This window comes from Camelus bactrianus, chromosome 9 (genome assembly GCF_048773025.1).
Source record: "Camelus bactrianus isolate YW-2024 breed Bactrian camel chromosome 9, ASM4877302v1, whole genome shotgun sequence".
Classification (NCBI taxonomy): Eukaryota; Metazoa; Chordata; class Mammalia; order Artiodactyla; family Camelidae; genus Camelus; species Camelus bactrianus.
Window position 1 is genome coordinate 70,341,304 of NC_133547.1, and position 26,506 is coordinate 70,367,809.

General features: G+C 49.6%; 5 protein-coding genes across 7 annotated transcripts; all 5 read right to left on the reverse strand.

Moving 5' to 3' along the window:
• Positions 1–1,493: 1,493 nt before the first annotated feature.
• Positions 1,494–3,224, reverse strand: LOC105078699 (metallothionein-2). Its single transcript, XM_010967317.3, has 3 exons — positions 3,067–3,224; positions 2,420–2,485; positions 1,494–1,725 (listed from the first exon to the last, which is right to left on the reverse strand). The coding sequence occupies exons 1-3, from the start codon at positions 3,092–3,094 to the stop codon at positions 1,634–1,636; spliced, it is 186 nt and encodes a 61-aa protein (XP_010965619.1). The 5' UTR covers positions 3,095–3,224; the 3' UTR covers positions 1,494–1,633.
• A 3,555-nt stretch (positions 3,225–6,779) lies between these two features.
• On the reverse strand, positions 6,780–8,574 carry LOC105078701 (metallothionein-1C). Its single transcript, XM_010967318.3, has 3 exons — positions 8,325–8,574; positions 7,701–7,766; positions 6,780–7,009 (listed from the first exon to the last, which is right to left on the reverse strand). The coding sequence occupies exons 1-3, from the start codon at positions 8,350–8,352 to the stop codon at positions 6,918–6,920; spliced, it is 186 nt and encodes a 61-aa protein (XP_010965620.1). The 5' UTR covers positions 8,353–8,574; the 3' UTR covers positions 6,780–6,917.
• Positions 8,575–11,308: 2,734 nt separating this feature from the next.
• On the reverse strand, positions 11,309–13,246 carry LOC105078702 (metallothionein-2A). The gene is made up of 3 exons (XM_010967319.3): positions 12,841–13,246; positions 12,206–12,271; positions 11,309–11,539 (listed from the first exon to the last, which is right to left on the reverse strand). The coding sequence occupies exons 1-3, from the start codon at positions 12,866–12,868 to the stop codon at positions 11,448–11,450; spliced, it is 186 nt and encodes a 61-aa protein (XP_010965621.1). The 5' UTR covers positions 12,869–13,246; the 3' UTR covers positions 11,309–11,447.
• A 3,435-nt stretch (positions 13,247–16,681) lies between these two features.
• LOC105078705 (metallothionein-1C-like) lies at positions 16,682–18,588 on the reverse strand. The gene is made up of 3 exons (XM_010967325.3): positions 18,283–18,588; positions 17,635–17,700; positions 16,682–16,914 (listed from the first exon to the last, which is right to left on the reverse strand). Exons 1-3 carry the CDS (start codon positions 18,308–18,310, stop codon positions 16,823–16,825), a joined length of 186 nt encoding a protein of 61 aa, XP_010965627.1. The 5' UTR covers positions 18,311–18,588; the 3' UTR covers positions 16,682–16,822.
• A 2,650-nt stretch (positions 18,589–21,238) lies between these two features.
• Positions 21,239–23,044, reverse strand: LOC105078704 (metallothionein-1E). Of its 3 annotated transcripts, none has more exons than XM_010967323.3 (4): positions 22,892–23,044; positions 22,507–22,559; positions 21,811–21,876; positions 21,239–21,467 (listed from the first exon to the last, which is right to left on the reverse strand). In XM_010967323.3, exons 2-4 carry the CDS (start codon positions 22,532–22,534, stop codon positions 21,376–21,378), a joined length of 186 nt encoding a protein of 61 aa, XP_010965625.2. In that variant the 5' UTR covers positions 22,535–22,559; positions 22,892–23,044; the 3' UTR covers positions 21,239–21,375. The 3 variants fall into 3 exon arrangements, with proteins under 3 accessions (XP_010965625.2, XP_010965626.2, XP_074226809.1); XM_010967324.3 differs by lacking the exon at positions 22,892–23,044 and adding an exon at positions 22,708–22,850; XM_074370708.1 differs by lacking the exon at positions 22,892–23,044 and having other exon boundaries at positions 22,507–22,701.
• Between the last annotated feature and the right edge of the window lie 3,462 nt (positions 23,045–26,506).

Here is a 26,506-nt window from a genome sequence, read left to right on the forward strand (position 1 = left end):
TGTGTTTATCAGGCCCAGTGAAAACATGGTGTACTCTTCCCCAGAGAGGTTTGGCAGCCGTGTCTCCAAAGCAGAATTATGAAAGAACAACCACTGGACACATTTGTGACTTTGGCACCAGGACTTCCAGACCGAACAGGGCAGTGCCACACTGCACCTCTGCCCAGGCCCCACGAGGTCCGTGCTGGGCTCTCTTACCAGGAAACAGTGGCCAGGACATCAGCCCGTGTGACACCCAGGTAGTTTCCGTAGCTGGAGCCCACAGAGAGGCTGCAACCACCCTCTCAGCCTGGTTTCTTCTCTCCGAAGACACTTGCCACATCCTGCAGGGTGAGGCCTGCCCGCCTCTCCCTCCACAGACAGACAGGAACCGGGTATCTCCAGGTTCCCTAGGCCCCCAGCACAGGCAGCCACATGTTGGGGCAGTTGGCTCCAAATACCAACTGGGATGGAAATGTTTCCTGGCAGAGGCTCAGTGCATTTCACTAAATGATTCCGTGTGACCACGTCAGGGGATTGTAACCTCAGGTACTTGTGAAAAAATGAGTTCCCCCCACTCATCATGGGCCTAAGAAATCAGATTGGGGGCTGGGAAGGGGGCAGTGGGCCAGTGGCTTGGGACATTTTTTTTTAATTGAAGTATAGTTGATTTTTAATGTATTAGTTTGAAGTGTACAGCAAAGTGATTCAGTTATACATACATATATGTATTTTCAGATTCTTTTCCATTATAGGTTATTACAAGATATTGAATATAGTCCCCTGTGCTATAGAGTAGGTCCCTGTGTTTATTTTATATATAATAGTGTGTATCTGTTAATCCCAAACTCCACGTTTATCCCCCTGCCCCAGGGACACTCTAAGTGACTCAGCTCAGCAGTTGAGGAGGGAGTCATTCAGAGGAATGGGTCTCTGCTCTCCCCTCCCCACAGTGACCTTGGACTACTCCCCTCCCATGCTGTCCCTGACACAATGGCCTTTTGTCTCTTTCCTGAACACACCAAGCTCTTCTCAGCTCCAGAGCCAGTGCTCCAGCCCTCCCCTCCGGCAGGACTGCAGCTCTCAGATTTCAGCACAGAGGTCTCCTCACTCAGGCTCACCCCTCAGTATTCTCCGTCACAGCCCTTTTGTTTGTTCTATTCAGTCACTGTCTATAATTCTGTCTGTAATTACAGAAGTCTGTACACTTGCTGTTATGTCACCACTGAGAACCCAATGTCTGAGCATACAGTAGGCACATCATTGGTGGCATTGAGTGAGTATAGGCAGTGACACAGATACACAAGAAAGGGCCAGAACCAGTTAACCCTCTAGAAGTTAGGAGAGGAAACACTTTGCCATAGTTCAAAACTCAGAGCTGAGCCTTGGCCAGATGGCAGGATGCCTTGACCCCACCCGCCTTCCACTGCCCATTCTTCCTGACATTGCCCAGTGCAGGCTCCCCTATAACCCAAGTCCCGAGTTCCCAACACATTGTGAGGCGTTTGAAGCCAGAGAGTCTAGGTAACTTTATTGTCATTCAAAGATTTCATAGAAAAAGGGAATGTAGCATCAGGTCAGGTTGTATGAAAAATAATAAGTGCAGGCTTGTCCACGTTGCTCTATTTACATCTGGGGCAGGGTCTCCCCGACATCAGGCGCAGCAGCTGCACTTGTCAGACGCCCCTTTGCAGATGCAGCCCTGGGCGCACTTGGCACAGCCCACAGGGCAGCAGGAGCAGCAGCCTGGAAAGAGAGGGCAGAGTGAGGGTCAGAGCACACATTACCAGGAACCACCCTTCCCAACCGCAGGCCTCGCGCAAGCTCTGTCCCCAGGCCCAGACCCTGAGTTTAGGACGGGGTGCTCTGTCCTGATGCAAATGATCTCTGACAACATGAAAAGGCTGCCTGCCCCCTCGGAACCCAGCACAGGGCAGAGAGCCTTGGAGACACAGTGACAGGGCCTCTGGGAAAGTGAAGGCTGACCCAGAACAACAAATAAAGTGAGGAAAGTCCTCTGGATCAGAGGAGGCAAACCTGTTACAGAACTGCTCCCAGGAGGGCTGGGGAAGCTCTGGGCTGCACCTACAGGAAAGGGCCGCACTAGCCAATTAGAAAAAGTACACGTGCTCACCAAGTTCACGTATAAAGAGCTTAGGATACTGGAAGGCTCAGAAGGCTGCATAAGGAGACAGAGGACCTAGGTTCTAGTCTTGCATCCATCTTTGACAATATTTGGTGACCACTCTGGGCTCAGTTTACCTTTCTAGATTGAGAGGTTGGGACTCAATCATTGCTAAGATTTATTCACCTCTGAGTCAGTCCTGAGGGAGGAATGTAGGGAAGCTGGGTCCCTGCCCTGCTCCTGCCTGCTGAGCTCTGGGCTCCCTCCTCTGACTTAGCCCTGACCCCAAGTTCCAAGAGAAGGCCCCACACTCACTTTTCTTGCAGGAGGTGCATCTGCAGTTTTTGCATGTGCAGGAGCTGGCACAGGTGCAGGAGCCGCCTGCCAGGAAGGGAAAGACCAGCAGTGAGCAGGACGTGGGATGCAGGAGCTCCAGCAGAGTCAACAATCCCTCCCTTCAGCCTCCTCTTCTGTCAGGACCCAGTTCTGGGAGCTCCTGTCCACTCAGGCAGATAGAGAAACACTATCTTCTCTCTTCCGGTCCAGGGAAAGTAGATTTCCTCCTGATTTTACTCCACGGGGAAAGTCTTAGGCTCCAGATTCTGACCAGGCAGACTGGGGCTGGGGACCAAAACCTTAAGACCTGAACCATAAAGAGGCAATGTCCCCTCCTCCCATCAAGTCCTGGCAGCTCCGAGGCCAGGACAGAGCACTGGGTCCCAGTCTAACAGTCTCTTGACATCAAAAAGGACAGCCTGGAGCCTCAGTACCCTCAAATGTAAAGTAGAGGCAAAAGGAGACTGGAAATGCTCTTGGGATCCTGGCTAGGAAGAAAGCTCTGGACCAACGACAGGAGTCCACCTGAGCTCACGCTCAAAATCCTCCCTTCTCTAACCCCAGAGACATTCTGTCCCGTGCCTGAGAAGGGGGCATCCTAAGGCTCAAAGCCAGGGGTCCCTTACCAGGGGAGCAGGAGCAATTGGGGTCCATTTGGAGCCGAGGTGAGGCAGGAGGTCCAAAGAGAGTCGCGACGATCTACTTGTCTAGCAGGAGGCGTGTTGGAGCCCGGGAGCGCGCGTGTTACGTTTATACCCGGAGAAGGCGGCCCGGGCGCAGAGGCCCCGCCCCCGCCTTGCACCCGCCCCGCCGATCCGCGCCGCCCGCAGCGCCGGGCCGGGCTGTGAGCAACAAGCGGGCCGAGAGCATGATTCCAGGAAACCGGCTGGTCTCCGTGCGCACCGCGGGGGGCCTCCCCCTTGGCGCCCGCCAGCGCGGGGGGACTTTGTGCCGGGCGGCACGCAACGACCCGGCCTCCCTGCCCGCCTCTTCCCAGTTTTCCACACCGTCCGCAGCCACCCGGAAACCAGCACGCGTGTCCTCACCGACTTCCCCACCCCCGGCCCCTGAAACTCTGCCCTAAGTTTCGCCCTTTCCCGGAGCCCGTGTTCAACCCAGCCTCGCGCTCACGTCCCAGTCTTGGCCCCCCTTCCCCCAGGATGCCTGTCCTAGTCCCCAGGATGGTCTTTAGTCAGCGCTTCTCTAACGGTCCTCCTGTAACAGCAACGCGGCGAACGCAGCCTCTGCCTCCCTTTCTTCCATTCTCCACGGCTGAATGGATGGATGAGCACATTTGACTGGGTGCTCCTTTGTCGAAACTTTTCAGAATATTCCTCAGCCTAGCTGGTCACCCTACTCCAGGACCGAGGTTCCCAAAGCATACAATGCCCCTAGGGAAGGGATCATTTTAGGAGAAAGGCAGCCCTGGCATTAAACAACAAAGCAAGACAGGTGGCTATTTCCCTTTCTGTATTCCTGACAATTTAAATACCATGGAGTCTGTGCCAAGCCTTGCTTAACCACTTATGTTCCTTAAATTCTAACAGCAACCCTAAAAGGAAATACTGCTTAGGAGCCCGTTTCCAAAAGGCAATGCTACTTAGAGTAGAAGGCAGCTGCTAACCCAGGGTCCCAGTGGTGGGGGTGATGCTCTGGACCTGATTCTGGTCACTTCCCCAAGGGAAAGAGAGAGTCAGTGACAACGTGTCCCTTTGGCCCAGAGGCATGTCTTCAGCACCTCTCTACTGCATTAGCTTAATCCTGGCAGTGACAAAAGTGGTAGAAAAGGAAAGTATATGTTTTTGTGGCTACCATCTATGTCTAGAAACTAATTCTCATATTAAGTAGTGGTAAAGAGTGCTTTTCATATAAATAAATTTACACACACATACACAATGTTAAATAAAATCCTGGTGCAGGTGAGAGCAGAAGTGGCAGGCATCCTCCTGCATCTGTTTCAGGGACATCCACTGTCTTGACCTTGGTTTTATATCCCTAGTGCCAATTCCTCTTTTATGGGAAAGAGGATAACCCTCTCTGGGCAACAGTGCAAGCTCACATGGTTGTTCAGGGATCACCGGAAACAAAGTCATGCACACCAGCTCTGGCTTATTTGTCTGGAAGGAGGAAAATATCTCCTATGAAATGAGAGATAATAATAAAATAAGATCTAATGTTACAGGTTAATCACCATGTGCCAGGCTTTGTTCTAAGGTTGCTGCATGTATTAAATTCTTAAATAGCCAGATGCTGTTATTTTGCACTCTTACAGCAGAGGTGACTGAGCCATAGAGAGGTTATGTCACCTGGCTATAAGTGACACAGGGACTTGCACTCATGCAGGCCGACTTCAGCTTCATGGCCTCACCCACCACCATCACCATGACATCACACAAAAGATGAGGACACGACACCTGGCAGAGTCAACCATGGAAAAGCACTGAGCAGGCAGTAAGATCCCTCTGCACAGCTCTGTGACCTCTCTGGGCTTCAGACTCCCGTCTCTCCAGCCAGGAGCACAACTGGACTGTCTCAAAGGACCCTTCCAGCTTTGAATAAGGAGAGGCAGGATTCAGCATTCAGTGACATCATAATAGCATCCTATGGCCAGGAGGTGAGTCAACTGTGGTGTAGGTTCAGATCTCTGACTATGAGCTGTGTGACCATGGGCAGGTTGCTTACCCTCTCTGGAATTGGCACAATCACTCCAGTCCCTGCATGTTCACTCTCTCACTGGCTCCTGGCAGATTGAATGACACCAAGGTGGGGAAAGTCTTCTGTGTCTGTCCAAATGATGTGGCAGCATCTGTCCCAAAGGGCTTATGCAGGTCATCCACACTTCCCTTGACACCAGAAGGCAAGGTTCCAATGTCATCTCTAACTTCCACTCAGTAATGCTTACAAATCAATGAGCCTTTCTCCAGGAGCTTCTTGGGGCTAAAAGGCTTCTCTGTGCACAAATGTCAGTGTGGATATAGTGATCATAATGGCCACTGTTCAGGAAGCCTAGATAGGACCAGACCATTATCTCACTTAATCCCCACATTGAAATATAATCCCTTTTATAGTAATGAGGAAGTGGAAACTCAGAGGTTATCAGTGACTTGCCCAGGTCAGGAAGTGGCAAGGAGGCTGTGAACATGGATGCCTGACACCAAAACCAATGCACCCAGCACAAGCTGGCTCCTGAAAGCCCCTCTTCACACAGGGCACCTGTGGGCAATCTTGGGCCTGACTTCTGAGCCACAGGCCTCCTCTTTCTCTTTGACTGAACATCAAATAGCAATTCCCTCCACAGTCAGGGGACTAACACTTTGTGTATATTACTATTCACTCAGCACACACTCCTTCCCAATAAACACCACCACGCCCTGCAAACTGCAGAGTAACATCCCCCCGCAGAGGAAGACATGAAGTCCTTCATCCTGAACCAAGTCTCAGATACACTGCCTCTTGCTGGGAAATTCCCTCCAAATCCAATGCCTTGGCTGGTTTCAAGAGCCAAAGGCTGGATTTTGAGGGAAGGGCAGATTTCAGCCTAACCTAGGGAGGAACTTCCAAAGATTCAGAGCCAAGTCACCACAGGGAGCTGTGAGGAGTGGTAGCTGTCTTGTCAGTGGCACTGGGCAAGCCAAGATCGATGTTCCCTGTGGGGATGCTGGGGACAGAGTGTATGTGATCCACACAGTGGGGCATTTGTGAGGTGTTTCCAGGACTCCTGCACGCCTTCAACGAATATATGTGCAGCATATAAAAGCCTCTAATTTAAAAAATTTGTTCTTCACATATTTATGTGATTATGTGTTTGGAAATGAAAAATGAATTTTAGATATTGTGTCCTTTAACAGTTTTTTTCTTAGCAATTCTTTTTATTCATTTAAATTTGAAACTGTCCTAGAAAAGAAAAATAGGACTCTCTATAATGTTTTAGAAGCAAGCTCTGTACAGAAATCAACCAAGTGGGGAGTTGGATTCCATCCCCTCTGGGTACTTTTGAAGGCTCATATCACTGTGGACTGAGTATGGCAGGGTCCCCTAGAGAATGAAAATGAGAAGTTGAGAAGTTTCTGTGACATCAATACTCATAATGAGAATAGAGGGGAACCTGTGTATGTACGATGCCCTATGTCCTCTGGTCAATACTTTCATTTTGAGCTGAGAACCTGAAGCTCAGAGAGGTAACCTGACCTACTTAACCCACTCAGTGTATGGGGGCTAATATTTGCTTCAGAACCCAGGTCTCTGCACTTCTAGTCTTAATTTCCCACCCGAGACCTGGTGGGCATGAAGTCATAAAGTCTCTTATTTCCAAATAAAATAAAGAAAAATAAAGCCAGAATAAAGCTAACAACTTTTATTATAATTCACATATTTCACAGAGAAAGAAATGTAGCATTAGGTCAGGTTGTATGAAAAATAATAAATGCAGACTTGTCCATGTTGCTCTGTCTACATGTGGGGCAACGTCTCCCCGACTTCAGGCACAGCAGCTGCACTTGTCAGACGCCCCTTTGCAGGTGCAGCCCTGGGCGCACTTGGCACAGCCCGCGGGGCAGCAGGAGCAGCAGCCTGGGGAAAAAAGGGCAGAGTGAGGGTCAGAGCACACATTACTGGGAACCACCCTTCCCAACAGCAGGCCAGGCACAAGCTGGCCCAGACCCAGAAGACCCTGACCTTACAATGGCAGCTCTGCCCTGAGATAATTACTCTCAGACACTAGATTAAGGCTGCCTGCCCCACTGGAGCCCAGGACAAGGCAGAGAGCCTTACAGAGACAGTGACATGGCCCTGGGGACAAGGGAAAGCCAGCCCCCAGAACCATCAAATGAAGTGGTAAACTTTTTGAGATCAGAGTCCGGGCAAACCCCTGACAGAACAGCTCCCAAGAGGGCCAGAGAATCTCTGGGCTGCCCCTACAGGAAAGGGCTGCACTAGGTCAGAGAAATCACACATGGTTACTAGTTCATGTCCACAAAGTCCTTCAGTCCCTGAGAGGATTAAGAAAAGTTAATCAGAAGACAGGAGAACTAGCTCTTGTGTCAGGTCTGAGAATGTTTGGTGGTAACCCGTTTGGGCCTCAATCTCCCTGTTCTAGGATGAGAGGTTGGGTCTCAATCATCTCTAAGGTGATTCTGAATCAGTTCCTGGTGAAGGGGATGTAGAGAAGATGGTTCCCTGCCCTGCACTACCTGCTGAGCTCTGAGCTCCCTCCTCTGACTCAGCCCACACCCCAGATTCCCAGAGAAGGCCCTGCACTCACTCTTCTTGCAGGAGGTGCATCTGCAGTCTTTGCATGTGCAGGAGCCAGCGCAGGTGCAGGAGCCACCTGTCAGGAAGGGAAAGACCAGCAGTGAGAAGGACGTGGGATGCAGGAGCTCCAGCAGAGTCAACAAGTCCTCCCTAAACCCTCCTCTCAGGACCCAGTGCTGGGAGCTCCTGTCCCATTAGGTAGATAGAGAAGCCCCACATTCTCTCTTCTGGTGTCAGGAAATATAGGTCCCCTCCTGATTTACTCCACAGGGAAGGTCCCAGGCTTCAGATCCCGCCTAGGCTGATTGGGGCTGGGGCCAGGACCTTATGACCTGAACTCACAAGGAGCAATGTCCCCTCCTCCCATCAAGTCCTACAGCTCCAAGACCTAGACAGTCCCCTGACCAGCTGGGCGAACTGGAAAAGGACAGCCTCGATCCTCAGTAACCGCAATTCAAAAATAGAAGCAAAGGGAGACTAGAAATGCTCTCGGTAGCCTGGCTAGGAAGAAAGCACTGAACCAACGACAGAAGTCTACCTAAGCTCACACTCCAAATCCTCACTTCTCTAATCCCAGCGACACTCTGTCCTTTGCCTGGGAAGGGGGCATCCAAGACTCATAGGAGTCCCTTACCAGTGGAGCAGGAGCAGTTGGGGTCCATTTGGAGGTGAGGTGAGACTGGAGGTCCAAAGGAACGGGCGATGCAGAGGCACTTGTCTGATGGGAGGCGTGTTGGAGCCCATGAGCCAGCGTGTTCTGATTATACCCAGAGGAGGCGGCCCGGGTGCAGAGGCCCCGCCCCTGCCTTGCACGCGCCCCGCGGATCAGCGCGGCCCGCAGCGCCCGGGGCCGGGCTGTGAGCAAACACGCGGGGCTGGCCGGCCGAGCGCAGGACTCCAGGAAGGCGTCGGGGCTCCGTGCGCACCGCGGGAACCTCCCCCTTGGCGACCGCCAGCGCGGTGGACCGGGGGGGGGGGGGGGGGGCGGTACTTTGTGTGCCGGGCGGCAAGCAGTGGCTCAACCTCCCTACCCTCCTCCTTCTACTTTTCCTGGTGGTTTTTTCCGGAACCCAGCCCCTGTATCCAGGCTGTCTTCCCCACCCCGCTCCTTCACACCGCTATTCTCGCCCTTTCCGGGAGCCCGTGTGCAACCCCATCCTCTAGCTCAGGTCCCAGGCTTGGCGGGAGCCTGGGAGCTGTGTGCAGAGACCGCCCTCCCCGACCCCAGGATTGCATGTCCCGTCCCCAGCATAGTCTTTAGTCAGCGTTTCTCTATCGTTTCTTGTGTAACAGCCACGCAGCGAACTTAAGCCTCTGCCTCCCATCCTTCCTTCCATTCTCCAGGACTGAATGGTTAGATGAGCACATTTTACCAGGCTCCTTTGCCTAAACTTTCCAGGGGCTTTCCTCAGCCTGACGGGTCCACCCCACTACAGGATGGAGGTTCCCAAAGTATGGATGCCCCCCAGGGAAGCGATCATTGTAGGTGATGAGCAGAACTGGCATTCAGTAACAAAGAAAAAAAAAGCGGATATTTCCCTTACAGTATTCCTGCAGTCTCTGCCAAGCCTTGCTCAATCAATTTTGCTCTTTGAATTCTAACAGCAACTCTAAAGGGAAATAGTAGTTAGAAGCCCATTTACCTGAGGCTAAACTAAATAGAGCAGGAGGCTACTAGCCCAGGGTCCCAGTTCTGAAAAGTGATGTCCTGGATCTGATTTCTGTCACCTCCCAAGAGAAAAAGAGCCTCTGGCCCAGAGGTGTGGCCTCAGCACCTCTCTACTGCTTTGCACTCAATCCTGGCAGTGACAGAAGTGTTAGAAAAGGAAAATAATTATTTTTTTGTGGCTACTATCTATGTCTAGAAGTAAACTGATTCTCATATTCAGTAGTGGTAAAGTGGTAAAGAGGTTGCTTTTCATATAAATAATTTGGGGATAACACACACACAACATACATACAATATTAAGTAAGTAAAATTCTGGCGCAGGTGAGGGCAGAAAAGCCATGCATCTTCCTGCATCTGTTTGGAGGACGTGGACTGCCTTGATGGTGGCTTTATATCCCTAGTGCCAATTCCTCTTTTGTGAGGAGGAGGATAACCCTGTCTGGGCAATGGTACATGCTCATGTGACTGATGAAGACAACACGGAACACTCAGCCATGCACATCAGCCCTGGCTTACTTGTCTGGAAGTTGAAAAATGTCTTCTCTGCTATTAAGGATATTAATAAAGTAATAACTGACATAGATTACATGCTCTGTGCCTGGCTTCATTCTAGGTACTTTATATTTATTAAATTCCTTACTCCTACAAGCCAGACAATATTATTTTGCCCTTTTACAGCAGGACAGTCTGAGCCAGAGAGGGTATGTCATGTGACTATAAGTGACCCAGGTGGGACTTGCACTCATGCAGGCTGACTGCAGCTTCATGGCCTCACCCACCACCGGGCACCATGACATCACACAAAAGATGAGGACACTGAACAGCTGGCACAGAGGTAGCCATGGAAAAGCACTGAGCAGGCAGTGAGATCCCTCTGCACAGCTCTGTGACCTCTCTGGGCTTCAGATCCCCATCTCTCCAGCCAGGAGCACAATTAGACTGTCTCAAAGGACCCTCCCAGATTTGAATAAGGAAAAGCAGGATTCAGCATCCAGGGACATCATCAGCCACTTTTGGCAAGTGAGTCAGCTGTAGCAGAGGTTCAGATCTCTGACAATGAGATTTGGGTGGGGTGCTTAACGTCTCTGAAATGATGCAAAAGCACCTAAGCCACTGCACATTCACTCATTTACTGGTTCCTATGCAGTTCAAATGACACGAAGGGTAGGAAAGGCTTTTGTTTCTGTCCAAATTATGTGGCAGCATCTTGTCCCAGTGGCTTATTGGAGGTCAACCACACACACCCTGGCACTTGATCACAGCAAGGTGAGATCATTTCTAGCCTCAGCCCAGAGTAATGCTTCCAACGCAACGGAGCTTTTTCCTGGAACTTTATGGAAGATAAAAATGTTCTGTCCCCACGAATGTTGGTAGATATAATCATCAAAATGACCACTGTTTATAAACCCTAGCTAGGAGCCGGACAGCATCTCATGTAATCTGCCACATTGAAATATAATCTACTTTATACAAATGAGGAAATGGAGGCTAAGAAATTATCATGAATCTGCCCAGGTCACAAGGCCAGGAATTGACAAGGTGGCTGTGAACCAGGATGCCTGACACCAAAACCCATGCACTCAGCACAGGCTGGCTCCTGAAAAACCCTTCTTTACACAAGGCATTTGCAGGCAAGTGTGCACAGAACTCCTGGGCCACGTGATGACTCTTTCTTCTTGATTGAATACCAAATAGCAATTCCCTCCAAAAATAGCCAGGGAGAGAAACCATTTTAATATATTCCAAGTCACTGAATGCCTCACTCCTTCCTAATAAAGATCACCACACCCTCCAAATAGCAGAATAGCCATCACCCTGCACGGGCAGATACAGTAATCTGTCTGGCATCAATTCTCATGTATACTTTCTCTTGCTGGGAAGTGACTGGCCTATTCCCTCTAAATCCCTAGAACTTTTCTGGTTTCATGCAAAGCAAAACAGAGCCAGAATAAAATCAACAACGTTTATTACAATACATGTATTTCATAGAAAAAGGAATGCAGCATCAAGTCAAGTTGTATGAAAAAATTTAAAATGCAGGTTTGTCCATGCTGTTTTGTTTACATCTGGGGCAGGCTCTCCCCACCATCAGGCGCAGCAGCTGCACTTGTCAGACGCCCCTTTGCAGATGCAGCCCTGGGCGCACTTGGCACAGCCCACCGGGCAGCAGGAGCAGCAGCCTGGGGAGAGAGGGCAGAGTGAGGGTCAGAGCATGTATTACCAGGAACCACCCTTCCCAACAGCAGGCCCAGTGCAAGCTGCCCTCAGACCCACAGGACCCTGACTTTAGGATGGTATGCTCTGTCCTGACACTAGGAAAAGGCTACTCCAGGACAGGGCAGAAAGCCTTGGAGCCTCTGGGCAAGGAATTCCAGCCCCCAGAACGATCAAATAAAGTGAGAAAAGACCTCAAGATCAGAGAGGAGGTAAACCCCTGACACAGCTGCTCCCAGGAGGGCCAGGGAATCTCTGAGCTGCCTCTACAGGAAAGCCCTACATCAGCAGTTCACAGAAGCCACATGTGGTCACCAAGTTCATGTACATAAATTTGCTCAACATATTGGTGGTGGGTTTAGATGGCTGTATCAGAGATAGGAGACCTAGGTGATAGTTTTGACTCCATCCTCGAAGCTTAATGGTGACATTTCTGGGCCTCAGTTTACCATTCTAGAATGACAGCTGGGACTCAGTCATCTTTTGGCACTTTCAAGTCAGATTCTGATTCAGTGCTGAGAGATGGGATGTAAGGAAGCTGGGTCCCTGTCCTGCTCCTGCCTGCTGAGCTCTGGGCTCCCTCCTCTGACTCAGCCCAGACCCTGGATTCCCAGAGAAGGCCCCACACTCACTCTTCTTGCAGGAGGTGCATCTGCAGTCTTTGCATGTGCAGGAGGCGGCGCAGGTGCAGGAGCCGCCTGCCAGGAAGGGAAACACCATCAGTGAGCAGGACATGGGATGCAGGAGCTCCAGCAGACTGTCAACAATCCCTGCTTAAACCCTCCTCCTCTGTCAGAACCCAGCACTGGGGGCTCTTGTCCCACTCAGGCAGATAGAGACGCCCCCCCTCCCCTTTCTGGTGCGAGGGAAGGTAGGTCCCGTCCTGATTTTACTCCACAGGGATGGTTCCAGGCTCCAAACTCAATCTACGAGGACTGATGGGGGTGTGGAGGCCAAACCTTATGACCTGAATCACAAGATGTCCCCTCTTCCCTTCAAATCTTGGCAACTGGATGGAGCCCTGGATCCCTCTACAGTAATTTCCTCACCAGCTGGGTGACCTCAAGAAGGACAGCCTCAAATTTAAAATAGAGGCAAAGGGAGACTGGAATTGCACTCAGGAGCCTGGCTAGGAAGAAAGCACTGGACCAACGACCAGGGTCCACTTGAGCTCACACTCAAAATCCTCCCATCTCAAAAGGCAGGGACATTCTGTCCTGTGCCTGGGAAGGGAGCATCTTAAGTCTCAAAGCCAGGGGTCCCTTACCAGTGGAGCAGGAGCAGTTGGGGTCCATTTGGAGCCGAGGTGAGGCAGGAGGTCCAAAGAAAGTGCAGAATAAGATCTATTTGTCCGGTGGGAGGCGTGTTGGAGCCCAGGAGCCAGTGTGTTCAGTTTATACCCAGAGAGCACGGCCTGGGCGCAGAGGCCCCGGTCCGGGCGCAGAAGCCCCGCCCCCGCCTAGCACCCGCTCCGCGGATCCGCGCCGCCCGCAGCCACCGGGGCCGAGCTGAGAGCAACACGCAGGGCCGAGCTCAGGACTCCAGGAACTCGGCTGGTCTCCGTGCGCACCGCGGGGGCCTCCCCCTTAGCGCCCGCCAGCGCGGAGGGACTTTGTGTGCCGGGTGGAAAGCAGTGGCCCAGCCTCCCTGCCCACGCCTTCCCAATTTCTCCGCGATCTGCAGACACCGGGGTTCCTGGCTTTTCCGGGAAACCAGCCGGCGGCGTGTCCTCACCTTCTCCACCCCCCACCCCACCCCCGCCCCCGAAACTCTGCCCTAAGTTTCACCCTTTCCAGGAGTCCGTGTTCAACCCCAGCCTCGCCCTTAAGTGGCTGGCTTGGCGGAGCCCGGGACTTGAGTGCAGAGACCTGTGGTGGATGTGACCTTCACCCCAATACCCCTCTCTCCTCTTCCCTCAGCATTGCCTGTCCTGTTCCCATGATAGTCTTTAGCGTTTCTCCTGCAACAGCAACGCAGCGAGCGCAGACCTCTTCCTCCCTCCCTTCTTTCCATTCTCCATGGCTGAATGGATAGATGGGCACATTTGACTGGATGCTCCTTTGCTTAAACTTTCCAGAATATTCCTCAGCCTAGCTGGTCCACTCCACTCCAGGCTGGAGGTTCCCTAATCATGAGATGCTCCTAGGGCATAAATCATTTTAGTTGCTAGGCAGACCTGGCATTAAATAACAAAGCAAAACAAGAGGTTATTTCCCTTTCAGTATTCCTGACAATTACATACCATTGAGTCTGTGTCAAGCCTTGTTAATCACTTTTGCTTTTGAATTCTGAGGGCAATTCTAAAGGGAAATACTAATTAAGAGTCCCTTTCCCAAAGGCTGAACTACATCAGCACAAAAAGTTACTGACTCAGGGTCCCAGTATTGGGAAGTGGTGCCCTGGGTCTGATTCCTGTCACTTCCCAAGGGAAACAGTGAGAAAGCTTCCCTTTGGCCTATAGGTATGTCTTCAGCACCTCTCTACTGCCTTGCAGTCAATCCTGGCAAAAGTGATAAAATATATATATGTATATTTATATAAATATATATATATATATGATTTTGTGGTTACCTTCCCTTCAATGTCTGAAAGAAGACGGACTCTCATTCTCAGTCACTATAAATAATCTGCTTTTTATATAAATATATTTAAGAAAATATGAATCATTAGAAAAACATTCAGTAAATCCTGGTGCAGGTGACAGCAGAAATGGCAGGATCCTTCTCTATCTGTTAGGAAGATCAGGACTCTCTTGTTTATGGCTTGATATCCCTTTGCCAATCCCTCTTCGAGAAAAGAGAAGATAACCCTTTCAGGACAACTGGTCACATGCTTACGTGGTTGATGAAGACAAGAGAGGACACACAGCCATGCACCCCAGTCCTGGTTTATTGGTCTGGAAGTTGAAAAATGTCTCCTATGCTATTCATGGTAATAATAAAGTAATATCAAATATTATAGGTTACTCGCTGTATATTATCATCTAAGTTCTTTTTATGTATTATTTATCCCTAGCCCCAAAATGACTATTCTGCTCTCTTAAAGCAGAGCAGGCTGAGCCACAGAGAGATTGTATCACCTGGCTATAAGTGACACAGGTGGGGGTTGCACTTATGCAGGCTGACTGCAGCATCGTGCCCTCAGCCACCACCGGGCATCAAAGCATCACATGAAAGATGAGGACACTGAACACCTGGCACAGACGCAGCCACGGAAAAGCATTGAACAGGCAGTCAGATCCCTCTGCACATCTCTGTGACCTCTCTGGGCTTCAGACTCCCATCTCTCCAGCCAAGAGCACAACTGGACTGTCTCAGAGGACCCTTTCAGCTCTGAATAAGAAAAAGCAGAATTTAGCATCCAGTTAGATCATAATCAGCATCCTGTAGCTAGGAAGTGAGATCATATAAGTTCAGATCTCTGACTATGAGCTGTGTGACCTTGTCCAGATTGCTTAACCTCTCTTGAATTGGCACAATCACTCCAGCCCCTGCATGTTCACTCTCTCCCTGAATCCTTTGTAAATCAAATGACATGACAGGTGGGAAAGGTTTCTGACTCTGTCTAAATGCTGTGGCAGCGTCTTTTCCCATGGGACTTATTAGAGGACATCCACACTCCCTCTGGCACCAGAGAAGCAAAGTTCCTATCATCTATAGCCTCATGCTGAGTATATTTTGAAACAAATGAGCTTTTCCCCAGGAGCTTCTTGGGATCTGAAAGAAATCTTATCCTCACTAATGTCCATGTGCATATAGTGACCATAGAGGAAACTGTTGAGAAAGCCCAAGCTAGGAGCCAGGCCACCATCTCATTTAACTGTCCACATTGAGATATCATGTCTTTTACACAAATGAGGAAACGGAGGCTGAGAATATGGATGACTTGCCAGGGTCTCATGGCCAGGAGGTGGCAAGGTGACTGTGAGCCAGGATGCCTGACACCCAAACCCAAGCACCCGGCACAGCCTGACCTCTGAAATACCTTGTTCACACAGGGTGGCTGTGGGAAAGTGTGGTCCCAACTCCTGGGCCATGTGGCCCGTCCTTCTCTTCGACTGAACATCAAATAGCAATTTCTTCCACAAGCAGCCAGGGAGAGTAACCATTGGCATTAATAACAAAGTCACTGGGTACCGTATTCCGGCCAAATAGGCACTACCACACCCTCCAAATTGCAGAATAGTCTACACGGGCAGACATGAAGTCTTTTGGAACCAATTTTCAGGTACACCCCATCTCGCAGGGAAATGGCTGGGTGATTCCTCCCAAATCCCTAGTGACTTTGTTGGTTTCAAGCAGCCAAGGGCTGGATTTTGAGGGAGGAACTTCCCAGGATTCAGAGCCCAGTCAACATAGGGAGCTGTCAGGGGTAGCGGGTGTCCTCTTTGTGTCACTGGGCAAATCAAGACTGATGCTCCCCATGGGATGGGGGCCGTGCTACACAAGGTGTATGTGGTCCACACAGCGGAGCATTCGTGAAGTGCTTCCAGTGCTCATAAACGGCCTTGATGAACATATGTGTAGCCTTTAAGTCTTATTTTTCTTCTTGGTTCTTCATATAGAAACGAAATTATGTGTGTTGAACCCAAAAATGGGTTTTATATATTGTGTCCTCTAAAACTTTTTCTTAGTAATTCATTTTATTTACCATAGTTTAAATCTGTCAGTCTTAGAAAATAAAACCTGGTCCTTCAACAGTGTTTTAGAAGTAAGCACTGTGTAGAGGTAAAACAGCTGGGGCTTGAATTTCATCCTGTCTGAGTTCTTTCATAGGCTAACATCTTTGAGGACTGAAGTTTGGCAGATGATAAGAGAGAGTGAAAATGAGAAACTGAGAAGTTTCTCTGCCATCAACACTTACAATGAGGACAGAGGTGAACCCATGTGCCTCATTCCCTTATCTCGTGTGGATGATGCTTTCATTTCTATCCGAAAACCTGAAACTCAGAGAGGTAACCTGACCTGCTCAAGGCACTTACTGTGTTAGGGACAACTAATTAGGTCCAGAACCCATGTCTCAGCATTTCCAGCCCAATCCCCCACCCCAGTCCTGGTGACCATAATGTATGTTACTTCCAAGACACAACAACAAAAACAGAGCTAAAATAAAGTCAATGAATTTTATTACAATTCACATATTTTATAGAAAAAGGAATGCAGCATCTGGTCAGAGTAGTAGGAATAAATTTTGAAATGCAAGTTTGTCCATGCTGTTTGATCTATATCTGAGGCAGGGTCTCCCCAACTTCAGGCACAGCAGCTGCACTTGTCAGACGCCCCTTTGCAGATGCAGCCCTGGGCGCACTTGGCACAGCTCGTGGGGCAGCAGGAGCAGCAGCCTGGGGAAGAAAAGGAAAGTGAGAGCCAGAGCACACATTCCTGGGAATTTCCCTTTCTAACTGCAGGCCTGGCACAAGATCTGCCCCCAGGCCCAGAGGACTTAGGCGGGTGTGCTCTGTCCTGAGAAAATTGGTCTCTGACAGTGGGAAAAGGCTGCCCTGCTCTGTCTACCCCAGGACAGGGCAGAATACCTGAAGACTGTGGCAGGGCCTCCAGGGGCAATGGAAAGCCAGCATCCCACCTCACAGAACCATATAGTGAATTCCTTGAGGAAATCCACTTGAGAAAAGTGGTTAAGATTAGACAGGGAGCAAGCTGCTGCCAGAGCTGTCCCCAGGAGGGCCAGGGAAGCTCTGGGCTGCGTCCACAGGAGAGGGCTGCACCAGCAGATCAGAGAAAATGCACTTGGTCACCGAGTTCAAGAACCTAAAGTGATCAGGACACTGGAGGGTTCAGATGGCAGCATCCAGAGAAAGGAAACCTAGGTTCTATTCCTGGCTCCATCTTTGACACTATTAGGTGACAACTCTGGGCTCAGTTTACCTTTCTAGATTGAGAGGTTGGGACTTTATGACTCTTTCACCTCTGATTCTGGTTCAGGTTCTGAGCGAGGGATGTAAGGAAGTTGGGTCCCTGCCCTGCTCCTGCCTGCTGAGCTCTGGGCTCCCTCCTCTGACTCAGCCCTGACCCCAGATTCCCAGAGAAGACCCCACTCTCACTCTTCTTGCAAGAGGTGCATCTGCAGTCTTTGCATGTGCAGGAAGCGGCGCAGATGCAGGAGCCGCCTGCCAGGAAGGAAAACACCATCAGTGAGCAGGCAGGGGATGCAGGAGCTCCAGCAGATGGAAAACAATCCCTCCCTTCAGCCTCCTCTGTAAGGACCCAGCAGCGGGAGCTCCTGTCTCACTCAGGCAGATAAAGAAGCCTTCCCCTTCTCTCTTGCCAGGGAAGGTAGGTGCCTTCCCGATTTTACTCCACAGGGAATGTCCCAGGCTCCAAACCCAGATCGGGCAAACTAGGGCTGGGGGCCAGGGCCTCATGTTCTGACCAGGAAGAGTCAATGTCTCCTCCTTCCATCAGTCTTGCAGCTGTGAGGCCTAGATAGGACACTGGGTCCCAGTCTAGCAGTTTCTGACCATCTGAGTGACCTCAAAAATGACAGCCTGAAGTCTCAGTACCTTCTATTCAAAAACAGAGGCAAAGGGAAACTGGAAATTCTCTCCTGACCCTGCCTAGGAAGAAAGCACCCGGCGAACTACAGGAGTCCACTTGAGTTCAAATTAAAAATTCTGCCTTGTCTAACTCCAGGGACACTGTCTTGGTGCTGGGAAGGGGCCATCCAAGTCCCAGAGCCAGGAGTCCCTTACCAGGAGAGCAGGAGCTGTTGGGGTCCATTTGGAGCCGAGGTGAGGCTGGAGGTTTAAAGCACGTAGCAAAACAGATTCACTCGTCTGGCGGGAGGCGTGCTGGAGTCTGGGAGGCCCCGCCCCCGCCTTGCACCCTCCCGGCGGATCCGTGCCGCCAGCAGCGCCCGGGGCCGGGCTGTGCGCACCTGGCCGGGATGAGGTCACGATTCCGTGAGCAAGGCTGGAGTTGGTGGCAACCGCAGCGCCGGGGGCCGGGTTGTGAGCAATATGCCGGCCGAGCGCTAGGTTCTCCCAGCTCACCTAAAACTGTTGTACACACCCAGGGCGGTGTTTGGCGCCTGTTCGCGGGGAGGGACAGTTAGCCAGAAGGTACGCGGTGTCCTAGCCTCCCTGCCCTCCCCTTCCCAATTTTCCCAAGGATGGCCGCCGCCGGTGTCCCCAGGTGTTCCGGGAACCCGTGTCCTCGCCGTCTTCCCCAACCTCCGCCCGCCCCCGCCCCCCACCCCCCACCGCACCTCTGTCCTCAGTGTCGCCCTTTCCAGGAGCTCGTGTGCAACCTCAACACTTGCTCACTTTCCAGGCATGGCTGGAGCCTGAGTTGTATGCAGAGATCTGTGATGGATGCGACCTTCACCATCAGTCTCCCGCCCCTAACCTGTCCCCAAGATTGCCTGCCCTGGCCCCTACGATGGTTTTTAGTCACCGTTTCTCCGGTTTCTCCCTTAACAGCAACGCAGCGAACACAGGCCTCTGTCACCCTTCCTTCCTTACATTCTTCATGGCTGAACGGATGGATGGGCACATTTATCTGGGTGCTCTTTTGCCTAAACTTTCAAGGGGGTTTCCTCAACCTCTCAGATCCACCACTCCAGGATGGAGTCCCCAAAGCATGGGATACCCCCCGCCCAGGAGAGGGATCATTGTAGGTGATAGGCAGATCTGAGATTAAATAACAAAACAAGTGGTTGTTTCCCTTTACTCAGCGGTGGGAAGAGCAGAGTTGGCAGTCAGATCCCTCTGCATGGCTCTGTGGCCTCTCTGGGCTTCAGACTCCCATCTCTCCATTCGGGAGCACAACTGGACTATCTCAACCCTTCCAACTCTGAATAAGGAGAAGCAGGACTTAGCATCCAGTTAGATTATAATCAGCCATCTTTGGCAAAGAGGTAAGACAACTGAAGTATAGGTTCAGACCTCTGAATGTGATCTCGGTACCCTTGGCCAGGTACCTTTAACTTTGTGTAATTGGCACAGTAACTCCAGCCCCTGCAAGTTCTTTGTCACTCATTCAATGTAGATCAAGTGACATGAAGGGTGGGCAAGTCTTTTGTGTTTGCCCAAGTGCTGTCACAGCATCTTATCCTAGGTGAGCTATTGCAAGTCAACCACATTCCTTCCAGCACACATTCAGTAAATTTCCAGTCAAACTTTAACCTCCAACCCAGAGTAATGCTTACAAATCAACTAGCCTTTTCCAAGAGCTTGTTGGGCTTCAACAAGATTCTGTCCCAGAAAAGTCACTGTGAACAGAAGGATGATAGTAGACACTGTTTATTGAGTCCTAGTGAGAAGCCAGGCCACTCTCACTTAATACCACATAGAGATATAATCTTTTTATAGAAAATGGAGACTTAGAGTGGTTGAGCAACTTACTCAGGTTACACAGCAGGTAAGTGCCTTATTGGTCTGTGACCCAGGACTGCCTGACACCAACGCCCACGCACCCAACACAGGCTGGCTTCTGAAAGCCTCTCTTCACACGGGACACCTGTGGGTAAGCGTCCTGAGTTTGGGCCACGTAACTCATCTTTCTCTTTGACTTTACATCAAATAGCAAATCCCTCCAAAACTTGTCAGGGGGACCTAGCCATTACCATTATTTATAAGTCACTCAATGCCTCACTCCTTCCTGATAAACACCACCACAACTTCATAACTGCAGAATCTGCCTTCACCCTGCTCAGGCAGACATGAAATCTTTCATCTGGAATCGGTTCCCAGGTACTTTCCCTCTTGTTGGGGAATGTCTGGGCATTACCTCCAAATTTCTAGTCATTTTGCTGATTTCAAGTAGTCATGGGCTGGATTTTGAAGAAAAGGTAGATTTCAGCCTGAGTAATGTGAGAACCTCCAAAAATTCAGAGCCAAGTCAGCACAGGGAACTCTCAGGGGTGGCAGCTGTCCTGTCAGTGGTGATGGGCAAGCCAAGATTGATGTCCCCTGTAGGGCTGTGGGGGCCGTGCTTCTCCAGGTGTGTGTGGTCCACACCTTGGGGCATTTGTAAAGTGTTTTCAGTATTCAGTGCACACCTTCAATGAATAAATGTGTAGTTTTAAATTTAAAAAAGTTTTCCTGTCTTACTCTGTTCCTTATATATTTATTCAAACATGTCTGTTAAACAAAAACTGGGTTTTGTATATTGTGTCCTTTTACATTTTTCTTAGTAATTCACTTTATTTTATATTACCAGAGTTTAGGTTTGTGAAGACAGAAAATAAAAACCATGGCTAGAGAATTCACATCAATCTTTTGGCGCAGGAATTTTGAGTCTCCTAGGTAGGGATTTAGGTAACTAGGGGTTTGATTCCAAATTCTTTACAGTCTATCAAGCCTGAAATCTATGAAGAACTGAAGTTGTCCAGGGAAATCAAAGGATGGAAAATGAAGAATTGAGAAGTCACCAGCCCTTGCCATCCACCAACCCTTGATATGAGAACAGAGGGGACCCTGTGTCTGCTCCAAATCATTATAGCATCTGGAGTAACGCTCTTCCATCTCACAGAAGATGAACTTAGTGAAGAAGTGTGTCTTGCTTTAGGTACTCAGTTTATTATGCATTAGCATTCTGTTCCATTACCCAAGTCTCTGCACTTCTCATCCAGTCTCCTATACCAGCCCTACCTAGATGGCACACAAGCCATTATTCCCACGCACAGGAAAGAAAGCAGAGTCAGAATAGTGTCAACAATTTTTTTTATTACCATTCACATATTTCTTGGAAAAGGGATTGTAACATTCAGGTCAGGTTTGGATAAAAATGCAGGTTTGCCCACGTCCCTGGGCATTTACATCTGGAGCAGGCTCTCCCTTACATCAGGCACAGCAGCTGCACTTTTCTGATGCCCCTTTACAAACACAGCCCTTGGCACACTTGGCGCAGCCCACAGGGCAGCAGGAGCAGCAGCCTGAGGAGAGATGGGGAAAGTAGATGCCAGAGATGACTTTCCCAGGCACCTCCCTGGCCCAACACCAGGCACAAGCCCTGAGACCCAGAGGACCCTTAGTGCAGAAAAACATGCTCTGTTCCAAGACAACTGGGAGGACCCTTGGGGTTTGGGTTCCACTAGGAAATGACTGCCCTGCCCCATCTAAGCCCAGGACAAGGCAGAAAGTCAGAAGCAGCAGTGACAGGTTCCAGGGGACAAAGGGAGACCAGCTCCCCAGAACCATACACTCAGAACCAGCTCTTGGTTCCCTCCCTCATCCTAGCTGCACCCCCCAGTTTCCACAAGAAGGCCCCGCACTCACTTTTCTTGCAGGAGGTGCATCTGCAGTTTTTGCATGTGCAGGAGCCAGCGCAGGTGCAGGAGCCGCCTGCCAGGAAGGGAACGACCAGCAGTGAGCAGGACGTGGGAGGCAGGAGCTCCAGCAGATGGACAACAGTCCCTCCCTAAACCCTCCTCCTCTGCCAGGACAGTTAACAATCCCTCCCCACATCCTCTTCCTGGGTACAGGGCCCAGCGCTAGGAACTCCTGTCCAGCATAGACAGAGTCTCACCCCACCTTCTCTGCCCTTTAGCTACAAAAGGCTGTGTACTGCCTTATATTTACCCCACAGGAATGGCTCCAGAGCCCATTCAGGAAGCCTGGGTCTGGTGGCCGGGAACTTATGTCTGAGCCCAGAAGAGACAAAATCCCCTCACTCCCATTCAGCACAAGCAAATCTGAGGCCTGGACAGCGGCTGACCCAGCAGCCCCCCAACCACCAGGATGATGTGGGAGAGGACAGCCTTAAACCTCAGGCTTTTTGCCTCTTAAATGGAAGCCGCTGGGAGGATGGAAAAGCTCTAATGGGGGTGCTTGATCAGGGAGAAAGTCCATGCTGGGGTTAACTACAGAAGTCCGCTTCAGCTCAAGCTCAGCGTACTCCCTTCTCCTAACCTAGGGACTCTTCTTGATTTGGGGGAAGTGGCATCCAGAATCCCAGAGCCGAGGGTCCCTTACCAGTGGAGCAGGAGCAGTTGGGGTCCATTTGGAGGCAAGGTGAGGCCGGAGGTCTAAAGCAAGCGGAGAAGAAGATTCACTTGCTGGTGGGAGGTGTGTTGGAGCCCAGGAGCCCGCGTACTATGTTTATACCCTGAGGAGGCAGCCCGGGTGCAGCGGCCCCGTCCCTGCCTTGCACCCGCCCAGCCTGGCTGTGCGCACCTGGCTGGGCGGAGCGCAGGGTTCCGTGAGCAAGGCTGGGTCTGTGAGCAAGGCTGGGTCTGTGCGCAGTGCCTGGGACGTCCCTTTGGCCCTAGAACTCACGGAAGGACTGTGTGCCGGGCGGCATTCCGTGTCCCAGCCTCCCTGCCCGCCCCTTCCAAATTTTCCCAAGGTAGGCAGTCACCTTTGTTCTGGGATCTTCCTGGAACTCTGTCCTCGCTCTGTTTGCTACCCCAGTTCCCCGTGCCTTTGTCCTCAGCTACGTCCTTTCCTAGGGCCCGTGTGCAGCCCTAGCCTGTGCTCACATCCCCGGCTTACGGGGAGCGGTGTAAAGTCCCGAGGGTGTTGTGTGCAGAGGCCCAGCGTTGGATGTGACCTTTGCCTCACAGTGCATTTCCTCTCCCTGAGCCCACAGGGGCTTTTGGCACTATTTTTCTGTTCTTGATTTCCAGGCAGACACTGTTTTCTGCTTCTGTCCTTCTTCCACTGTAAATCTGAAGGGACTTATGAGCACATTTGTCTGAATCTTTTGCATAAAACTCTCCAGGGACTCCACAGCCTAGCCAGCCCACCTCACTCCAGGAGAGCTGTTCAGAAAATGGGATGCCCCCAGGGGAGGGGTCATTTTAGGTGATATGCAGATCTAGCCTTACTTAACATATCAAGAAAAGTGATTTTTTCCCTTTCAGTATTACTGAGCATTACACAGCATTTTTGTATGTCACACCTGGTTGATCATTTTTTTGATCTTTCAAACCTCACAAGGACTCTGAAAGAGGAATATTATTATTTATGAGCCCATTTGACTGATAGGAAAGGTAAGTCACAAGTATGTTAATCTGCCCAGGGTCTAAGCCCAGAGCTAAGACATAGTGCCACTGGATCTGAATCCAGTCAGCTTCCCAAGGGAAGGAGAAGGCCAAGGATAAAGTTTTCCTTTGGCCCAAAGTTTTCCTTTGCTATATCTTCAACATCAATGTACTGCTTGAAATCTTTTAAACGGAGATAAGCCTCACGCTTATCAAGTCTCCGGTCCTATGTCATGATTTAGTTCTCATGGACCTAGACCCCCTTTTGCTTCTACAAGACACCACACAGGTCCAGTACATTGATGATATTATGCTGACTGGAGCTAGTTGCAAGAAGCAGCCACTACTGTTGGCTTATTGGTGAGACTCTACAATGGTGGTCCGGAAGGCTATGGAATAGAGGGGTTCCTTAGGGCATCTCTTAGTACTACCCTGCCCTGTGATTAAAGTCATGGAAAATTACTCTAACAACCCAATAAAGGCAGGACTGCCAAAGGCCCATACCCTTAAAGACTTAGGTAACCCCACCAGGTAAAGAACCATGAATGACTGAGTTGCATGCAGGCAGCAAAAGGAATATGGAATAGGTAGTCGAAGGTATTTATAAATGTCAGCTATGACCACGTGACCAGGTCCAGAAACAGAAATGACAACTATAACTCTTATGAGTACTTCTTCATTATTTTGTTTTATATATATATGGCAATATTTGTGTTCTCCTCCCTCTTTTATCCCCTTATCATTTGACATAGAATGTATTGACTTTACATCATAGTATTTATTTATTTATGTATTTAAGTTACAGAATATCAAGTACCAAAGTGACCATCACCCAAGGACTTTGCATCCTCCTTTGGGGAAAGGGTCAGTACTTTTCAGTTGTAGGTAGGATAGTTGTATCGTGTTAGGTAGAAGTATGACCTTGTTATTGTCTTTTTTGGAGATTAAGTATGGTTTAAGAAGTTGTATGGGTGCCAAGTTGACAAATGGTGGTCTATAATGGTCTAACACTAACCTGATGTTGCTGTGAAGGTATTTTTTAGATGTGGTTAACATTTAAATCAGTAGATTTTGAGAAAAGCAAATTAACGCTTCATAATGTGAAAGACACTCATCCAGTCAGTGAAGACCTTAGAGAAAAACTTGAAGGTCCCTTGAAGAAGGGGGAATTGTGCCACCAGATTGACTTTATTTTTATTTATTTTTTTATGGGTTATTTTTTATTTTTTAGTTGAGGAATAGTCAATATACTACACACAGCAGACTGCCTTTAGACTCCAGATTGCAACATCACCTCTGACCAGAATTTCCAGGCCACTGGCTAGCCTTACAAATTTCAGTCATGCCAGCTTCCACAATTGCATAAGCTAATTTCTTAAAATAGATCGCTATCTATCTATCTGTATACAACCTACTGGTTCTGTTTCTCTAGAGAATGCTAATACAAATATATTTTAAAACATATAAATCATCTAAAGGAAAGATGTTAAGTAAAATACTGGTGCCAGTGGTAGCAGACAGGGCAGGCATCCTTCTGTGTATGAACCGTAAGGGCATAGACTGTGCTCAGGGGTATAAATCCCCCCAGTGCTGATTACAATTTTGTGAAAAGTGTGATTGATTGACTCTTTGGACTACAGGTCATGTGCTCAAATGGTTGATGAGGACAGACAGCAGGGCTTCTAGCACTGCTTCTTTGTCTAGAGGTAAATAAATACTCCCTATGTTATATATAACAACAACAACAATAATAATATACTAACAACGATAATAAAGTAATAGCTAACATTTTAGACCACTCACCACATACCAGGCACCAGACTAAGTTCTTTGCATGTACTAACTCTTTAAACCTATGAGCCATATGCTTTTATTTTGCCCTTTGTCAGTGTAGGAGACTAAGCCACAGAGAGGTTATGTCATGTAACATAAGTGACATAGGTGGGATTGGCACTCATTCAGGCTGACTGCAGCATCCTGCCCTCACCTACGTCCCTACACTATGACTTCATATGAAAGATGAGGATGCTGAAAGCAAGCACAGAGGCAGCAGTGGGAGGAGCACTGAGCAGACAGTCTGCATAGCTCTGTGACCTCTCAGGGATTCAGTTTCCCATGTGTCAAGCCAGGAGCACAACTGGTCCATCCTGAAAAGTCCTCCTAACTCTGAGAAGTGAGAGGCAGGATTTAGCATCCAGAGACAGCATGAACTGCCAGCTATGATGATGGCTGAGGTCAGTTGTAGTAGAGGTTCAGACCTCTGACCTCCAAGTTGTGTGATCTTGGTCAGGTTGGTTAACTTCTCTGGAATTGGCACAATCACTCCAACCCTCCCACACATTCACTCTTCACTGGTTCCTGTGCAGATGAAATGACATGAGGGTGGGAAAGGCTTCGCTTCTGAGTCTGTCCAAATGTTATGGCAGCATCTTGTCTCTGGGGGACTCGTGGCAGGTCATCCACACTCCCTTTGACACTGGATCAGCCAATTTCCAATCCCATCTAAAACCTCCGACCCAGAGTAATGTTCCTAAACCAATGAGCCTTTCCCCAAGAGTCTGTTGGGAGCTAAAAGGAGTCTCCACAAATGCCAGTGTGGACATAATGTTCATAACACCCAGTGTTTATTAAGCCGGGAATGAAGACACTATCATTTAATCCCCACATGAGATATAATCTCTTCACAAACAGGAAAATTGAGAATCAGCGATGTTAGGTAACTTACCCAGGCCATACCTCTTGTCACAAAGTAGGCTGTTATCTGAGATACCTGACATCAGTGCCCATGCACTCAGCACTGGCTGGTTTCTGAAATCCCTCTTCACACAGGGCACCTGTGGGCAAGCATGGTCCTGACTCCTGGTTCATGTGACTCATTCTTCCCTTTTATTTTACATCAAATAGCAATTCCCTCCACAAATAACCAGCGGGACAAACCGTTGGCATTAATTACAAGTCACTGAGCACCTCACTCCTGCCAAATAAACACC

What these genes read in the sequence shown, in the direction of transcription:
- LOC105078699 (XM_010967317.3), bottom strand. Translation starts at nt 3,094, where the DNA reads ATGGACCCCAATTGCTCCTGCTCCCCTG. An exon ending in CAATTGCTCCTGCTCCCCTG is followed by an intron (nt 2,486 to 3,066) that starts GTAAGGGACCCC and finishes CCTTCCTGGCAG; the next exon opens with GCGGCTCCTGCACCTGTGCC. An exon ending in ATGCACCTCCTGCAAGAAAA is followed by an intron (nt 1,726 to 2,419) that starts GTGAGTGTGGGG and finishes CTCTCTTTCCAG; the next exon opens with GCTGCTGCTCCTGCTGCCCT.
- LOC105078701 (XM_010967318.3), bottom strand. Translation starts at nt 8,352, where the DNA reads ATGGACCCCAACTGCTCCTGCTCCACTG. An exon ending in CAACTGCTCCTGCTCCACTG is followed by an intron (nt 7,767 to 8,324) that starts GTAAGGGACTCC and finishes CCTTCCTGACAG; the next exon opens with GTGGCTCCTGCACCTGCGCT. An exon ending in ATGCACCTCCTGCAAGAAGA is followed by an intron (nt 7,010 to 7,700) that starts GTGAGTGCAGGG and finishes TTTTTTCCCCAG; the next exon opens with GCTGCTGCTCCTGCTGCCCC.
- LOC105078702 (XM_010967319.3), bottom strand. Translation starts at nt 12,868, where the DNA reads ATGGACCCCAACTGCTCCTGCTCCACTG. An exon ending in CAACTGCTCCTGCTCCACTG is followed by an intron (nt 12,272 to 12,840) that starts GTAAGGGACCCC and finishes CCTTCCTGGCAG; the next exon opens with GCGGCTCCTGCACCTGCGCC. An exon ending in ATGCACCTCCTGCAAGAAGA is followed by an intron (nt 11,540 to 12,205) that starts GTGAGTGTGGGG and finishes CTCTCTCCCCAG; the next exon opens with GCTGCTGCTCCTGCTGCCCG.
- LOC105078705 (XM_010967325.3), bottom strand. Translation starts at nt 18,310, where the DNA reads ATGGACCCCAACAGCTCCTGCTCTCCTG. An exon ending in CAACAGCTCCTGCTCTCCTG is followed by an intron (nt 17,701 to 18,282) that starts GTAAGGGACTCC and finishes CCTTCCTGGCAG; the next exon opens with GCGGCTCCTGCATCTGCGCC. An exon ending in ATGCACCTCTTGCAAGAAGA is followed by an intron (nt 16,915 to 17,634) that starts GTGAGAGTGGGG and finishes TTTCTTCCCCAG; the next exon opens with GCTGCTGCTCCTGCTGCCCC.
- LOC105078704 (XM_010967323.3), bottom strand. Translation starts at nt 22,534, where the DNA reads ATGGACCCCAACTGCTCCTGCTCCACTG. An exon ending in CAACTGCTCCTGCTCCACTG is followed by an intron (nt 21,877 to 22,506) that starts GTAAGGGACCCT and finishes CCTTCCTGGCAG; the next exon opens with GCGGCTCCTGCACCTGCGCT. An exon ending in ATGCACCTCCTGCAAGAAAA is followed by an intron (nt 21,468 to 21,810) that starts GTGAGTGCGGGG and finishes ATCTCTCCTCAG; the next exon opens with GCTGCTGCTCCTGCTGCCCT.